The 18,340-nt window shown below is 42.7% G+C and overlaps 2 protein-coding genes across 2 annotated transcripts; one reads left to right on the top strand and one right to left on the bottom strand.

Annotated features, from left to right (window-relative positions):
• Nucleotides 1-4,735: 4,735 nt before the first annotated feature.
• Nucleotides 4,736-9,741, top strand: LOC131882668 (peptidylglycine alpha-hydroxylating monooxygenase-like). The gene is made up of 3 exons (XM_059229891.1): nucleotides 4,736-5,258; nucleotides 6,000-6,414; nucleotides 9,268-9,741. The coding sequence occupies exons 1-3, from the start codon at nucleotides 4,858-4,860 to the stop codon at nucleotides 9,472-9,474; spliced, it is 1,023 nt and encodes a 340-aa protein (XP_059085874.1). The 5' UTR covers nucleotides 4,736-4,857; the 3' UTR covers nucleotides 9,475-9,741.
• Nucleotides 9,742-9,749: 8 nt separating this feature from the next.
• Nucleotides 9,750-13,437, bottom strand: LOC131882666 (plexin domain-containing protein 2-like). Its single transcript, XM_059229890.1, has 8 exons — nucleotides 12,877-13,437; nucleotides 11,893-12,062; nucleotides 11,492-11,819; nucleotides 11,163-11,417; nucleotides 10,934-11,088; nucleotides 10,621-10,867; nucleotides 10,418-10,563; nucleotides 9,750-10,064 (listed from the first exon to the last, which is right to left on the bottom strand). Exons 1-8 carry the CDS (start codon nucleotides 13,007-13,009, stop codon nucleotides 9,996-9,998), a joined length of 1,503 nt encoding a protein of 500 aa, XP_059085873.1. The 5' UTR covers nucleotides 13,010-13,437; the 3' UTR covers nucleotides 9,750-9,995.
• Nucleotides 13,438-18,340: the final 4,903 nt, after the last annotated feature.

Below are 18,340 nucleotides of genomic sequence, written 5' to 3'. Positions count from 1 at the left end.
CAATGTTTTGCATGAGTACAAGAGATGACCAGATACACATAAGGAAACCGTTTATTGAAAAAAAAATGGACCAGCCACTTGGAACATTGGATAAATCTTGGGTGGTTCCTTGGCATATCAAATGGGTGTACAAGAAGAACGTCTTGGAAATAGGTCAAGCAATCAAATGTAACGAACCGTAAGTAGTAAATGAGCCATTTATTGTGTTGGCAAAGGGTATTTCCGAAGAACATCAAACATTATTATGGAATTAGATAGGATTCTTGAAATTTCACCAGGACACGGCGCGCTTGCAATTGCAAAAATAGATCATAAATGATTTTTGATTTTGCTTTCCACATTAATGCGTTGATCGTTAGACATTACTTTCCATGTAATTTCAAATCAACTGAAATATGGCTATGATCCAACGGAGTTGAGGAGTCTCACAGTTACCCTGATCTAATGAGGTCTAAAATTGGGCCAAAACGACAGCGATTTTTGGGGGTCTAGATAGCTTTAGTAGGTATGGATAAGGTAATAGGCCCTTTTTATTGACACAGAAATTAGAGTTGGCTAGTCTAATGTAAGATTATTTTGATGTTCTCAAACTTATGTAAATAAGATTAATTTACATCCTGGACCCTATTTTGCATCTTTTCGCATCCTGGACCTTGACCTGCATCTTAGTCCCATTTTCACATTTTAATTCATTTTAGCATTCCTTTGGCAGATTTTTAGTGGGCCGAAAACTTGTATTTTCACTATTTTGATAAGAAATTGTTACTCTTGACGCATGTCTACACTTGACGCCTACCATCTCTTTCCTAGGAGACATATATATGATGCCACAACGCACATGAGCACATTTTATCAAACAAAACCCATGCTCTCAAAGACGTCGTAATCCATCATAAATAGCTCCTCCAGCCCTTGATCGTAGATGGACGATGTCAAAGGAAACATTCGGATCAAAGAATTATGGGATTGGGCGAGAATCAGTCTTTACCTCGTCACATGGGGCTGGTCAACCCGGCTACAACCATAGGTCAGGAATGTCACGCACATGTTCGAAGGGAAGAGAAAGAGGAAATCCCTGTGAATCCCAACCCTCCCATATCGATGAGGAATGTGTTAAAAACCCAAAGAGGTAGACGATAGCAGGCGTCGCCGATCAACGTTATTCTCCATCGATTAGTTGGCAGTGCTCATTTTTAAATTTGTGGCAAAATGTTAAAAAGTTCAGATAGGGATTTCAAGGGCTATTGATATTGTATTAGGTTAGATTGGGATAGGCTAGGTAAGGTTAAGTTAGGTTTGATTAGGTTAGGTTAAGTTTAAAAAAGTAGCACCGCCAACTAATCGGTGGAGAATAACGTTTAACAAAGTAGCCCAAAAACCTCCAAATGTAAAAGTTACCAAATAGTTCTCTATGAACAGCCACGAATAGTTTTTCAAGGAGGACAGTCACGACCCAACTCTTCAGGAGAGAAGTTTGAACCTCCCCAAGGAGAAACCACTTGCCATTGCTAAGTCCTCCATTCGCGTATTGGGAATAAGCCATTGTTGTGGTGCCAAGAAGTGGAAACTGATTTGAAGGGCAGAGATCGTCATCATATGGGAGTAGGAAACGCAGGAAGCCGTGCAGAGAAGCAAGAGGAGCAAGAGGACCTGAGACAGTGCTTAGTCTGGGTACAACAGCACCTCGTCACTCTATATCAGTGGCCCTTCAATCCCGTCGAGTGGACGTCATCCGAGGATCTCCATTAAACCATCTCAACACGGATCGAACAGTAATATAAAGCCATTTATTTCATATGTGAATATCCACTTTTCCACTGGCCCAACAATTCCCCCACTTTTCTTAGCGGAGCAAGACGGCCGATAGGCGGTGTGTTTGTGACGAATAAAGTAGATTGAACTGTACAGTTTGCCTTGCAGAGTAGCCTAGATTTCCCAGACGACTGAGATCGTTCTGGCATCTTAGGGAGTAGAGGTAGCAAGTGATTTGTATTCAACTGTATTTAAAGTTCATCATTTTTGAAGCAGAGCAGATATCAATAGTTAGACTCTAGCAAATATGCTCCTTGAAAACGAGCCGCATTGCTTATGGAGTTCTTGGGTCTGACCTTTGCTTCACCTCTCTTCTTATCTTTATAAAATACGAGCCCAAATACATATGTAAATACATACATTTACCGCCATATCGTGCTATAGAAAAAAATATGCTCCAAGTAATCTAGATACAAACCAGTTCATTACCAGGTTAGGCGCCGCCAAGTGATAACGTTTCAAATTGGTTTGAAATCTTTCATTAATTTTCGAGAGGAGTAAGTCTTACTATAAAAAATGATTAGCTGATGGTTTTAGAAGCCTAAATACCAGTTTCTTTGGCATCAATCTACACCATCTTGAACACAAATGTTTGGAGAATCTTTTGATCGAATCAGAAAGTAGTTATTCGATAAAGGCGTTGTAATGGTCCACGATATCGGTGTGCATAATAATACCTGCCCTCGAATAACCCCCATTTAAAAAAGATATATCTACATTTAGACTCAACATATCAAATTTTGAAGAACTGTACAAGTGTGTTTACTGTATTTATATTGATATATTGGCAATAACATTCCGAAACACATATAAAGATACAGATAACACATCACCAACAAAAAAAAATTGTATCATATTGCAGAAGACTCAAAAACTGAACTGAAGCCTTGACGTTATCGTGAAAAGATTGATGGTGAAAGTGGGAGGTTAAGCATGTTTTATTCTGGAGAATTGTTTGTTTTCTGTTGAATATCCAATAGCAACTCTTTAATACGCTCAAATCAATCTGTCATGGTCGTTCAGGAGCTATTAGAAATGACATTCCTGTCCCCTTACTATTGTATGAGAATGTGACATCATTGGTAGGGTGCCTGATTATTTAATTGTTAGAAATCTGGAAATGATTACCGTGCGTGTTCCAACTACAGATATTCGTACTCTGTGGCTATCAAACTGCCTCTACAATAGTCCTCTATTGGAAAAAATTGTTCTTAAAAATTGACTTAACCTTAAACACATACTCATTTGGATTGAATTAAGATTCTATCCTCAACTTAAAATCTGCCAATTATCAGTATTCAACAAAGCTCTAAACTTGTCCAGAGGTCTAGAATGCAACACAGAAGATGTTGTTGTCGAGTCTATGACGGTTGCAAGTAGGGAGAGTGCATCTACAGTGTGGCCCAGGGAATCATAGAAAATCGGCACCTCTTACAAATTTTGGCGTCTAACACAAAAAGTATATGTCCCATCAAATTCAAATTTTGAGATGTTTACTACCATTAGGTTAATATCTTTATTTCTCAAAAGGGTCTCCATTGGTTGCCAACATAGCCTCAGTTTGAGGCCGGAAGGACCTGCAGGTAGAGTTGACAAAGCCCTTACACATGGCACCCCACTCCTTGTCAACGGCAGCCTTCAGGCTCTCCACACTGTTGTGGGGAGGAGTTCAGGACCTTCTCTCCACGGTGCTCCATATACCATTATCAATCGGTGATAAGTCTGCTGGGGATGGAGGCCACATTGGCCATACCCCAAACAACTTGCAGATTGTCTTTGAACCATTTTCAAGTAACTTTGGACTTGTGTGCAGGGCTGTTGTTAGTGAGGAGCTGACGGCATCGACAACCAAAACAAATTTGCTCCCAGATCATGAACGGCCCTTTGGATGGTGGTCCTGCCATCATTGAGCTCCTTGGCCAAGGTGTACATGATTGTTATGGGTTTGGATTCAATCTCCAATGCCAAGCAAAACAGGAACACACTACCTTTTGCCAAGGCTTCATTTTCAGTACAACACCAATTTTTGGGGGGTCCCTAACCATGAAGACAAGAGACAGGGAGCATTTTGCAATCTTGGATGTTTCCTTCATGGGAACTAGTGCGTCAAGCAAAACTAACTCCTTTTCTTTGGTGACATCCTTTTTATAATAAATGTTCGAAGCGCAATTGTTATTAAACAAAAGTTAAGCAAAAAGTTGATTACAGATCGCGAGTACCGTAAGTTAGACGAACATTCAAACTGACTCCGTTAAAATATCACGAACGTTTTTCCACAATTCTCTCGGCCCCACAGTACAATTTTGATTCATTGATGCGATGCACGCTATGCTCGGTTTTCCCGTTGACAGTAAGGATATTTAAAAACGAGCTAACCCTTCTTAATCAGTTGGAACATGAATAGCGGGGTTATGAGGAACCATGTCACATTTTTTTGTCTGTGTTTAAAGTTGAGCTTTCAGGCCAAAGTATGTAACTAAGCTAGAAGTCAATGAACAGAGTACCAGTGTGTCTGTGTTTTTATGTAAATAATCACCAATAATTCGTGTTCAATTCATTTTGCAAGTGGGCAAATATACATATATTAAGGGTGAAATGGCAATTTCTTCCATTCTTGAAGTAACTGACCTGTCACCAAAACTATCCCCAGTTACAAATAGGCTGCGATTCATGAATGGGCTTTTTCTCATATCAAAGACTTTCACCAGCACCAGCACCAGAAGGTCTGCTGTCCTCCTAAGCGTGGGAGTGCGCTTGATTCATGCCATGCCTTCTCCCACGGGCTCCATTGTATGTGATCGCAACCACCAAGGACGGATGGCCTTTCGTTTTGGCCTTCGGAAGGCAGACTCTTGTCCGTGGATGCGCTAAAGGGAAGTGGGTGAGCGGCCTGATTGGGATAGAAGGTACTATTACAACGTGCTTCTCTCAATTCTCTTTTTGACGTCAGAGAAGCAAGAAGGCTCGCGCCCCTGTGCTACTTCGCATACTACCACGGCCTCAACCAAGGTAAAGGAGAACTGGAAGAAGGAAAGCAGTCCGAAAATGGCTTTAAGAGAATTGGTATGGTTTTCGTCCATCTGTTTGACATTTCTCGGATTTATACCCGCTATACAAGGGGAGGAGGCCCATTTCCCGTTGTTGATGCCTCGGGTGTTGCCGGAGAATGAAGAGTCCTATTTGTGCACCCCTCTCCGCATTAATGAAGATCAGTCATACTTTATCACTGGATTTAATCCCAACGTCTCCACACATGTTGCGCATCACATGTTGATCTATGGATGTGAGGAACCCGGATCCATGGACCCTATATGGAACTGTGGGGAAATGGCGGCCAAGCAACCAGGGGTGGTCTCGGAGCAACCCTGCAAGTCCAAGCCCAATATCATCTACGCTTGGGCCCATGAAGCACCTAAGCTGGACTTGCCCAAGGACGTTGGGTTCAGGTGAGTCGCGACCACGAAAATTTCGAGTTTTGAGAGCTAGACATCTGTGTAAGATTATGAACGAAATTGGACCAAATTTGTCTCATTGGCAATTCCAAAACAAACGTAATTCTTTTGCCAACAAATTGCTCGACAACCCAACATATGTTACCTCTAATAATAAGTTTCAAGGGAAAATTCCGCTCATGAAAGTAGTAAAATTGGCCAGTCCCAAACTCGCGTTTTTTTACTAAAGGAATACTATAACTGGAGAATCAAACCATCCCTATCATTCTCCTTATTTTTGTGATCCATCAGATGTGCCAGACATCGCAATAAACAAATAATAACTTATGGTGAAGATTTTGAAAGAAACACTATAAGTCAATGAGCACCTTAGACCCGGCATTTTGCTCCTTCATGTGCAAAGCTGGGCACCGCAATCGTTAAACGTTGATCATTAAATAAGGATCTCATCTTATTTGATACTTTTCTCCAAGTTCACGGACTTGTTTTGGTCGCATTAAAAAGTTACCCTTCAGGCTCGTTGACTGATTTGGCCTTTTGTATGGTTAAAGCTTGAAATTATATCAAATTTTTCAGTTACTTTGTCCAAATGCCGAGGCGTCAAAGTAAAAACGTATTCAAGGCAAGAATCTTCACCACAGGTTTCGTGGGTTCAATAATTCAGTGTTTTTTTTACTTAATAAACAACTTTTTTGATGCTTGCAAACTAATTAACCCCTTTTCTCGTATTACTAGGATTGGTAAAGACTCCAGCATAAAGTACTTGGTTTTGCAAGTGCATTACGGGAAACTGGACAATTTGCCATCGTCTGGCGATGACTCAGGGGTATTTCTACAATTCACCGAGAAGCCCCAACCCAAAGTGGCTGGAGTCCTGCTCTTGGGCACAGGGGGTCTGGCTCCGCCTCATTCCACCACTTTCTTCGAGACGGCCTGTGAAATCGACGATCCCCGCGTGATCCACCCGTTCGCTTACCGCGTTCATACCCACGCTCTGGGCAAAGTCGTGTCAGGATGGAGAGTTCAAGGCAAATCCAAATGGGATTTAATCGGCAAGAAGAACCCGCAACAACCCCAGATGTTCTACCCGGTGGAGCATGAGGAGAACGTTTTAACCACTGGTGACGTCATTGCGGCCCGTTGTACCATGGTATGGGACCCTTCAAATACTTGTCATTTGTTTTGATCCTAAATACTAGGGACCCGAATTTCAGCTGATTTGCGAGGATCAAACTAATTTTTATCCAAATAACGACATAAGCGGTTTCCAGTTTTGGTCCTTTTTAGAAAGGTATCTAGCAATCAGAAGCAACTTGAATCATTAGCTTTAGCTTTAAAGCTTTTGTTTCAAATGCCGTTTCAAATGTGTTGTAAGAATCAAATGCAGTCGAGCGGTCTAAGAGGTAACTCAAACATGGCAAAAATATTCTTCCTTGTTGTCATTGGTTGAAACCCCGCGGCTCGATGTTAAACTCTTTTAACGGGAGAACACTTGGTGGAATGTAGTTCATGGACTACTAGAATTTACTTTGATCAATACTGAATCCTATTTTTAGAACAGCATTTTTTTTTTTGGTTTGGTTTTTCACGGGCTTTTCTAACCGCTACAGGGAATGTAATCCCCAGTACTATTAAGATGAAAGGTCATAATTCGTCTTTTTATTAACTTTCAATCTTTATATGATATTTGATCTACCGACGAATTTGAGTTGGCAGACCGAGCTAGTCCTTGAATGTAGGGTTGATCTGGTATGCTATCTAAAAATTTGTCCAAGTCTGACTTGAAAGATGCTACCGGATCAACAAGGCCTACGTATTCCTTACGAATATCAGAGGGAAGCAAATTAAACAATGAAGGAGCCCGAGAAAGAAGAGATGTGGACTTCATTGTTCGAACTAGCCTGGATTCTCGAAGGCTTGAAGGTGCTCTCAAAACGCACATTAAGCCTCTACGGTCACTAGAATTGACCCTAAACCCTGGGTTGGGACAAAGCTCATGGATACTTTTGAAAACGTACAATATCAGATACCTTTCGTACCTTCTCTGAGTACTGTACAATCCCAACCGTTCTAACCTTTCCCAATACGAGAGCTCTCTCATTCCTGTGATGTTCCTAGTGAAACATCTTTGGACTTGCTCGACCTTTTGCAAACCTGCTGAACTCATTGGAGCCCAAATGGGTGAGGCGTATTCAAGATGTGGCTGGACAATCGACTTGTACAGAGTTAGCATCGTGATGCTATCTCTGGACTTAAACGTGCGATATATCCAACCACACATTTGAAAACCTTCAACTGGATATGCTCATCGAACTTTCCATTATTTTGGAGGACTACACCTAGATCTTTCATAGATGAGACCTGCTCAATATCTTTACCTCCATTATCTACGAGTGGAGTATTTAAAGGAGTTGACCCAAATGTCATTGAGCGGAATTTCATTCCGTTCAGGGCCATATTACTCTCAGTTACCCAAGAGTAGATTCGATCTAAGCCCTTTGCAAGGCTACTGGAGTCTTGGCCATTCCTACCAGAAACTAACTTTGTATCGTCAGCATATGAAGAGAGACTGGCAGTAATACTAAGCTTTTGAAGCGGGGCAACGAATATTATAAACAAGAGGGGCCCTAAGATCGAACCCTGGGGAACACCTGACTTGACATCATGTATGTCACTAAGGGATCCCTCAACCTTAACCAATTGCTTCCTACCAGAAATGAAACTTTTTAACTAATTGAGAACCTTGCCTTGGATCCCAATCTCATGGAGCCTGTTAACTAAAAGACCATGATCTACCTTGTCAAAGGCCTTGGCAAAGTCAAGATAAACTACATCAACTGATTCATGGCTCTCTAGTCCCTCAATAACCCGCTCAATATGTTCAATCAGTTGGGTAACCGTGCTAAAATGTGCTTGGAACCCATGCTGGCTAGGAGGAAGGACTTCATGAAAATCAAGAAATTCAACAAGTTTGAACGTCATGATCTTCTCAAACACCTTCGCAATATTCGAAGTGAGAGAAATCGGCCTGTAATTACTGGGGAGCGACTTATCTCCCCCTTTAAAAATTGGAACAACATGAGCTAACTTTAGTGAAGATGGAAACTTGCCCTGATCCAAGATGCAACGCATCAAGTACGAGAAAACTGATGTCACGCCATCAGGACCAGGAGAGCTCAGTGGGGTTGAAAACACACTGGAGAACTGATCTCCAAGCATGTTAGCCATAGTCTCTACATTGCTAATGGCTTCCCCATCAACCTCAAAAGGCCCAACAGAGTGTTTCATTTTTCTCTTAAGAGTTCGCATAAGAGAAAAATGCCTTCGGATTCGACCTGACCTCCTGAACCACCTTACTCTCAGTATCACTATCACTATCTTTGCTCTTCTGGTCAGCACTGAAGGCCTGCCAGAGCGAGGTTGGTCCTGGAGAGTCTCATTTCCTTTATGTAATGTCCATCAGTTTCTAATTGTTCTCACACACACTTCAAGTTGCAGAGCAACTGGTTTTTGAGTCACTCCACCAATTAAAAGCCCAATAGCTCGTTCACGAATGGCAAGTTTGGATATTCCCGCCATTTTGGACATTCAAACAAGCAAGAACTGGTTGTGGGGAATAAGCAAATCTACGGTCCTTAGTCAGGGTGCCCAAAAATTGTAAAACAAAAAAGTTTTACCAATGACCAAAGAAAGAACAATATTGATCTATATTTTCTTAAATTTCTATTCGTATCTAGTAGAGAGGTCACATTTTTCAAGCATTTGTAACCGGCAATTACTTCTGGGACACCCTGTACCTACCACCGATCACTTTTTAGCGCTTGGATGAAGAATTAGAGACAAAATCCCCCAAATGAATGGCCTAAAATTTTGTTGAAATGAAATTACAAGCCTTTCGAGAATATTTGCTCTTCCAGTTTTTGTTCAATCACGAAACAGGCCTTTTTTCCTATGATGATGAGGTTCTTTAGTCCTGACCATTTCTATTTCGATCTCATTCTAGGTGAATTCCAGAGACGAGACCGTATACATCGGGTCCACCAACAACGACGAGATGTGCAATTTCTACCTCATGTACTGGGTGGATGGAGGCGAGCCAATCTCCCCTAACACTTGCTTCACCCCGGGACCACCCAATTGGTCTTGGGGTGGTTGGGCCATGGGCGCTGGTCTGGAAAACATCCCAGATGAAGCTGCATCTACCCTCTAAGAGGACCCATATCCAGGATCCCTCCTCCTCCTTGGTCTGAAACGTTCCATATCGTTAGGTCGTACGGGCAATTCGTAGTGTATCCACCACACTCTACCTTTCCCATCGTTACCTCTTCCCTTCCTCCGTGTAGAACAACCATAACACGATGAATTGAATTTTTTTTAATCGACCCTGATTATAGATTGATTGATTTGAACCTTCAACAAATTCGCACAGTGTATTTTTCTTCAAGCAATTGGAAATAAATGCCTCCTTATTTTTCAAGTCAAGTCTCTTGCATGTATGATGGGATTTATTTTGTCGATATAGTTCGTGCTCCTTACTATTTATTTACCGTGAACATATCAATATATGTTTGGAGTTATTTGTTTCATGGCAAGATGGTTAAAAGTACCGAGGATTTTTCGTTTTGTCTTTCTTTTGTTCAGATCTTCTTTGAGCCTTTTGGAATTCAGTTTCTCTCCGTAAAGATTGATGATTTCCGCAGTTTCTCCGTTTGTCTTGAATTGTTGGTGGGACTACATATGAATTGACGCGGCCGTGTAACGAGGTTCGCTCCTCAACCAATGCCATCGAGTGGGTCGATACTGAAAAGGTCCAAAGATTCTAAAACATAGCTTCAAGGACTGTCACCTGCTCCCAATGCGTATCTCCTTTATTGGGATTTTCAAAAATAATCCAGACCAATCCGCTTCTAGCGAAAAATGAAATCAAGAAGAGGTAGGAAACTTAGGGCTGGTTTCATAACCTTGCAATTGCCATAACAAAAAATGCCATAATTTAAGTATCATTATTGACCAGAGGCCAGTCTTCCAGAATTACTTTTTAAGGCTTCAAATCACTTTAATACGCAGAGTGATCGATCATCAATCTAAATTGAAGCGTCTTGTAGCAATGAAACCATATTTAATGATAACGAGATGAGATGAAGAACGCTTACTTTGATGAGCAATTGTCCGGACCACGAATGGGGACAGAAATAGGCATATATTAGCCACAGGAAGAGCAAAACAGCTATGACAAGTATCACGATGAGAGCCGTGACGGCGAAATGGATTTGATTTCCGTTAGTTTCGGTGTGTGACTCTGGAAAACAACGTACTTTGGATGAAAGCTCCTCGTGCCTCTATTGAATAGCCTTACCTTGAGAAGGAGTATCTTTGTCCCTACTATCGTTTTCATTATTGTTATTACTACTATCACCATCCATGGGGACATTTGTGCGTGATGTGCTGGATACGATCGCATCAGCATCATCCGGGGATTTGGGATACATATCGCAAAATCGAGACTCGTTTATGTTCCGATGATCACAACCGAGAGTGAGCCATTCTTGGCGGCGTCGGTCGATTCCATCCGAGCAACTAAACGCACTCGGGCACCATTGACACTGAAATGTGAGTGAAGCATATCAATCGATGCCTAAAATAAGCCGGGATCAATCCGCCCCTCTCACCTGAAATCCATGCACGATCTCACCCAGACAGTCGGCACAAGTTTTCATCTGGTTACAAGTGGGGAGGGCCTTGAACAGAATGGCTGTCTCGTTACCGACGAATGCGTGAGGCAGACTGATGCGATGATACTCGTAAATGGTTTTACGTCTGACAACTGGAAACACAAACGAAACCCATGAGGCTGCGGCGAGTGTTCACCTGGAACGGGGAACTTCCAGAATATCTTACAGAATATCGTCCGGTCCATAATGTAGGCATCGGAGAGCCCAACTTTGACGGGATGCTCGTTGTCTTCGATGAGGGAGATCTCGAAGGGGATCTCTTTGTAAGCAAACGCAATGTCTCCATTCCGATGGAGGATTGCCTGGAAGGTGAAAGGTCGCTGTTCGACCGGCTGGCGCTCTGACTTGTCGTCATCGCCGTCGTCGGTGTTGGACCGACTTTTTAAATGGACCCGACTCCACTCGACGGCAAAGAAATCACCTGGAAAGACGACCATCACACCCCCGTGATCATCACCAGAATCAAGCCGCCCAACTCCCAATATCAAGCCTTACCGTGATCCACGTATCGGATCTTGGCCGCATCGTCACTCGAAGTGTCAAAGTGAGCCATGAGTGGAGCCACGTACTGGGTGGCGGCCAACCACGAATGCACGTACTGGCCCAGGTACAGAAACCCGCCGGTGGCGATGGTGACCTTATCCACCAAATGTCCGTAGTAAGGGAATCGGAAAGAGAGGGTAACCGTATCCGCCCGGCGATAAGACTGCGAGAGCAACGGGTGCTCGTAGACACGCACGTCTTTCGAGGCTTGCAAAGCCGGGAAATCGATCCAATGGCGGGCAAAGTCGGCGGCTTGCTGGTCATAATAGGGCGACGAGTCCTGGCAGGGATGAGATATAAGGATACAATAGACCAGCGGTGACTACTAAATGTCACGATATTCTTCCACTTACATATGTGAGCGTCTGATTTTGAGCTTCCAGCGTTTCATTGATTTTGGACTCTGGCAAATCCAATGCGGCTAAATCGGCATTCGTGATGTTGCCTAACGCGGTGGCTGATTTGAAATCCGGAGCATCGAGGGCGTGGCGTCGCACGATGCGGCCCGATTCCGGACTGAACACTACGAGCCATAAAAGAAAAGGTGAAAACATGAGCATCGCCATCAGTTCGAGGGCTGGAGAACATGGACAGCTTGAAGGAATGGGCCTAGGCGGGCCGATGTCTGGGCCATCTCAAAAAAGGGTTCAAAGCGTCAAGTACATAAATGAGCCATGAAGGCTTCTAAAACATGGCTAGAATATATTTTCTGGAAAAAATATTTTCTACTTTCAAGATGAGCCATGATTGGTCGCCTATCGGGTCAATCGGGTATTGTCGGTGGAACCACGAACTTCTAGAAGCGTAGACCGCTTCAGTTTAAGGCAGGTCATTTTGATATGATTTACTAGTAAAGTGGTTCGTGTCAATGTTATGTGGTCGAAAGTTTATGGAGCTGACCCAGAGCGGACTCACAATTCAAATTTGATGTGGCGTTTACTACCTAATTTGGGCCATATCGAGTGAGTTCGCTCAGCATAGTGTGGGGCTCAAATTGGGCTCAGTTCATCGATTCAACCCGATGTGGTCGCATGAAGGGCTGATTGGGAATAAACTGAACGATTGAGGCGATCAGACATTCTTGGCTCTCGTTCGCAACCACACATGTCTAGAAGCCATGGCATCAAGTAAGTAGGCAATGGAAATTAGGCTAATATGACCGACAAGATATGGGCTCATCTGGGCTTCATGACTTGACTCGAGCTGGAGCCCCGATCCATGCATGATTACAGGTTGGATTCGATATTCGATTATTGAAGCCGTTTCCCACGCCACTGACTGACATCTGGGACAAATTGGACCCGACTCAGCGGATGGACTCCTGGTCAGCGACTCACCCTCATAGCGCCATCGGTGATGGAGATTCACGTTCGCGTTGACCCATCCCGGGGCTCGAATGGTCGACACACAGCCGCCGCCCAAACACAGCAAGAGGACCGTGGCCAAGGCCCACCGTCCCTCCGGTGCCATCCGCTTCACTAGGCGGTCACAGGGCGGTCACAGCTCAGTAATGGTCCGCTCAATGACCGACCGTCGGGATGATAAACCAGACCATAGTAGTAAGGATAATAATAACAATGATGATAAAAGGGCTGGTGGACTCGGAAATGAGGTGGGTGTTCCGGAGTGGTCAAGGGCCAGGGCTCCACCCGCCCAGCTCCATCAGGCCCAACCAAGCCACCAACAATAATCCAGGGCAGGGCGATGACAATGTCAATGATAATGGCAATTCAGCCGCCAGATCGACGAACTAGTGAACCGATGTCAATTACGATTTTTCGTCTCCTTTGAGGGTGGGTGGGCCAGCACTTTTTTGTTTCATGGGTGAATCCGGCCTCAGAATATGGGCTGGCACACTGGCAGACTTGAAAGATGGAAACACAAACAACAGACAGTTAGACAGTAGACACAGTAGACAGTAGACCGTCGAGAGCGCACAGCGGACTCTGCACAGCGGTCCACACAACCAGTCCACCCTAGAAGGCCACCCTATTCATGGAGTACTCCATGCACAGGCCATATAATGACTAGACCTCGCATAGCGCGAGGAAAAATGCAAACACTTGCCTTCATCAGCTGGTACATAAATTTTGGTGTACAGTGACTCATGCTTTTTCATCCGCCAGCGTGGCCAGATTCAGATTGAGCTTGTCACTGACAGCGTTCGTTGAAGGCCCAGCGATTGTAGGTCGTTACTACTGATCAGGCAGTCACCCTCCTCTTTTTTGGTCTACAGAGTTGTTGACTTAAAATCCACTTTCCTCTGCACTGAGGTCGGGCCAATGTGACATCTAGTCGTTATATGATCTGTGACACCATGCCCTATTGAGCTCAAGCCCGAGACCGAGGCCAGCCCGGCCAGACTAGCCTCTTCCGCCTTTTCCGCCCGCGCCCTGGTCGAGCCGATCTGAAAGTAGAGAACCTCCTCACCGACGGTGCTGATTGTCCTGTCTGCTAGAAGAATCCTCAAATCGCCACCCATGTTAGATCGTAGTAGTGTCAACTGGCTAGTGAAATGGTCTGGTTTTCATCTTAGATTTTAAGGGTATCATTGAAATGGAATGGATCTGAAAATAAAGATCATAGGGCTCCACCTCCCTGGCGTCACCGCTGAAAGTAAACCATGGTCAAGTGACTTGAAAACCAAAAAGGAGGAAGTAGGAAATTGTCTCTGACTCCTCGGCCGAGAAAGCCAAGTAACTAGACACCCCGTATTCCCATCCAAAAAGGGACATTTTCAAATTAGGTAAAAATCGCAAAATCCCGCTCTATTAATAATTCCTGTCTCTAAATTGTCGTATCAAGAGCTAATTAGGTTGTAAGATATTTAGGACTTTTTTTTGACCCCCCAATCTGCTAGATGAGTGCTACCATATCTTTTGTCTTTGGTTTTGCTTGGGCAAAAACCTTTCGTGCTGCATGTACTGATGAGACGATGCGAACCTTTTCAAGACTGATACATTCTGATACAAGGCTTGGTTCAAGCCGCCTTGAGGTTGTCCATGACGCCAATGTTGGCCACTGGCTAGAAGACGACCAATCCATCGTCCAGAGGTCCCCGACAGAAAAATCACCATTTTTTTATTTCTTTATTCTATGCCATGAAACCAACGCCCGTTTCTTCTGATGTGGTCTAAAAGTTTCAATTCGGAAAACGCTTTCGTGGCAACAAGCCTTTTACTGATATTTTTCAGGGTTTTTTTTACTTTTCAATTTCTCAGAGATATGGGTCAAACTGAGCACAGTTTGCACTTATTTTTGAACACATTTAAGGGGTTGTGATATGCAAAAGTGGAAAAAACAGATCTTGATCAATTTGCGAATTAGTCATCCATCACCTTGGTCAAGTGGGTTGATGTTTTGATTGTGCACATGGTCGTACTTGGTCCTTTGACCCGGGATCACATCTATGAAACCAAGATCAAGGAGGTAACGCGCAAGTCAACTGCCTGCATCCATGACAGTGGTACTGACAAGAAAGCGTTCAAAAATCCAGTGTGGTTGGTCTGGCTTATCTCTTGATATCTAGTGTTGATGTAAAAACTATTTCACGATGCTGGGACTAGTTTAAAGCACAGATCATACAACGACTAGATGTCGCATTGGCCCGACCTCAGTGCAGATGAAAATGGATTTTAAGTCAACAACTCTGGGTAAACGTTATTCTCCACCGATTAGTTGGCGGTGCTACTTTTTTTAATCTTAACCTGACATAATGTAACCTAATCTAACCTAACCTAACCTAACCCAACCTAACCTAACACGATATTAGTAACCCTTAAAGTCTCTGTCTAAACCTTTTAACATTTTGCCACAAATTTAAAAATGAGCACCACCAACTAATCGGTGGAGAATAACGTTTATCACAACTCTGTACACCAAAAAAGAGGAGAGTGACTGCCTGATCAGTAGCAACGACCTACAATCGCTGGGTCTTCAACAAACGCTGTCAGTGACAAGCTCACTCTGAATCTGGCCACGCTGGCGGATGAAAAAGGATGAGTCAATGTACACCAAAGTTTATGTACCAGCTGATGAAGGCAAGTGTTCGCATTTGCAAGATATGTTGGAAATTTGAAGAAACAAAATGCATTTTGACATAACTTTGAGTGGTCAGATATGGGCTCCCTTGGAGTTTAACGATTGACGGACACAGAGCTCCCATTTAAACCAGCATGACCAGCGATGACATAGATCAGATGCTTTGGTTTTATCAAAAAAGTTTATTCTTAGTATGAGAAAAATGAAACAATTTACCCTCTTAAATTTTCTGAAGTAAGTCACTCAGCATTGTAATGACGGCAGGAAATGTTGTCATAGACTGACAAATGAAACCAATGGAACTTTTCATATTTTTTTAAACTTTTCATTTTGGTCAACTCATACCCCTTCCTTTGTCGCCTGATCATACGCCATCATTGAGAACCAGTAATCTCGTCAACGCCCAGTATATTTGACACAAATAGTCTTTTGTCTAGTACTGGTGTGTTTAAATTCTCTGAATCTCGATTTGTGTCACATTGCCAACTTCTCGTCGAATATGTGATCACAATATGTGTCAAAACAAGTGTCGTCTAAATGCACCATTAATTGAAGTTTGATGGGTACAATTTCGAATGCCGCTCATATTGCATTGATGAATTGATCTGTTATTTTGTAGCACTGATTTCTCATTTCTTCAGGATGCCTCAATGTTCACCCTTCAAGCCAATATTCTAAGCCATGATGTGATTGCATGGGTAGAAGAGACTTTAAACTACTGAAACATAGACTTCTAAATTAGATGGACACTTAGATATTTTTTGCAATTTCTAGAGAAGGCCTATCATTAAAAAGTAAGGTTTAGGGTAATCAGGGCAATTGCAAATAGTAAAAACAACGACAGTGTACCCAAAAATCTAGAATATTTTTATAAGTTTATTTTAATGATTAGTAGCACCTTGAAAAAAAAAACAATTTACTCTGATTGTAGCTTTTTAACTTTTCGACCAATGGAATTGGACTTCGAATTTTGCTGTTCCTTCCTTTTATTTCTTTGGCGAATGGTCTCGTTCACTTGGAGAGCAAAGTTTTTGGCCATCAAGTTAAACATACTGTGTGACACCCGACTTAACAAATTCAATAATCATGGCCATCCCGGCATGTCTGGGATTTGATCATTTGTGTATCCTCTGGTTCATTCATCTTCATCAATAGCACTTCACAGAACAAAGCTCTTGGTGATCTTGCTGACATTAAAAGTTTCTTCAAATGATCCCAAGCCATAAGGGTATTTTAGAAGTTCCAAGCGCAAATGCAAGACAAATACACCAAGTCACTAGGCTTTCTCAGCCCTCCATGGGTCACTTGTTCCAAAAATTGCTCCTTCAAAATGGCATTGGCGTTGATATTGGTGTGATTTTCTGGATCTTCAAAGTTGACCAACAATTCATCTGCACCATCAAAGAACAGATTAAGGCATGATTGACATTTTTTAAACTGTCCCACAATCTTTGACATATATCCAGTCACATAAAAGAATATGTTTGCATCAGCCAATTCATTGCAAGTCAAAACAAGAGGGTCATTGGTCATTGAGGTAAAGATTTCTACTTCTGAAGGGTTACTGACATTGCTGTTCTTTCTAGAGAAAATCTCACCCACTTTCTTCAGTCATCTTTGAAAACTTCACTTAGGATTTCAATTGAATACTCTTTTCTGCTTCCAACACTTGCTGGACAGAAACAAAGAAGTTTGCTCCACACAATTGCCTGTACCAGCCAAATCATTCCTCCAGATCATTGGGTTGACATTTCCCAAGAAGGACATAGTTGAAACCCTTTTCTTCCAATAAATACACGGCAATTTCAGACAGTGCTTTTCACCTTCTCCTTCAAACCAGGGACAACAGAATGACTTCTAATTCACAAAGTTGTTGTAAATGGGTTTTTGTTGCCTCCCAATTATTATCTTAGCCAAAGAACTTTCCGCCTGCATACTCAAAACAAGCAGAGGTATAAATTTTGTAAATCGAGATCAAAGATATCCTCTGAAACTCATTCAGTCCTCTGGCTCGTGCCTCCAAGTAGGCAACAGATATGAGCGGTAGTCCTGGATCAACCCCACAAGGACAAGAAATTGTTGACAAATGAGCTTGAGAAGGAACAGAGAGAATACCTTCACCCAAAATTTGTTTATACAAGTTGGGACTTGTGGTAAACGACAAAACAGCCATGGCCAAAAGATTGGGAGAATACCGGCATGATTCTTTTCCAATGATCAAAAGTCTCAGTTGTTCTAATAAAAACTGAACTTTGCTCTCAATTTCTGGGCTGATCCCTGTCCATTGATCAAGGTTGGTCTCAAGCGTCATAATGGTATTTTCAAGGTGGTCAGGGCTGGTTCTGTGCGTTTCATCATATTGATTCAGGAAGGCCAAAACGTTGAGTAGCACTATGGTTGAATGAAGGAAGGAATGTTTTGTAACATCCAAGATTTTGGAATTTGGAATCTTGATCCCTCGTGAGAGCGTAGGGAATTTCAGCTCACTATCTAGGACAAGGCTGAAGGTAATGCTGGGACCAATTTCTTTCAAACCCTGAATCCCTATGAATGTTAAGCTGTTCTTGTCATCAATTTGCCAGACATTATTAGGGATTTTTTCTTTTGTAATCTTCAATCTTAATTCTTGGAAATTTTGGACTTGCTCAACATTAAAGACGTGCTCAATCTTACTGTCAAGTTCTTGTTGAGCTCTCTGATGTCGTCTTGATGCTGAGGTAGCGTCACTCCGGGGTTTTATAAGATGGGTGGCTAGGCAAT

This window comes from Tigriopus californicus, chromosome 6, assembly GCF_007210705.1.
Source record: "Tigriopus californicus strain San Diego chromosome 6, Tcal_SD_v2.1, whole genome shotgun sequence".
Taxonomy (NCBI): Eukaryota; Metazoa; Arthropoda; class Copepoda; order Harpacticoida; family Harpacticidae; genus Tigriopus; species Tigriopus californicus.
This window is presented reverse-complemented; position numbering and strand designations above follow the sequence as displayed.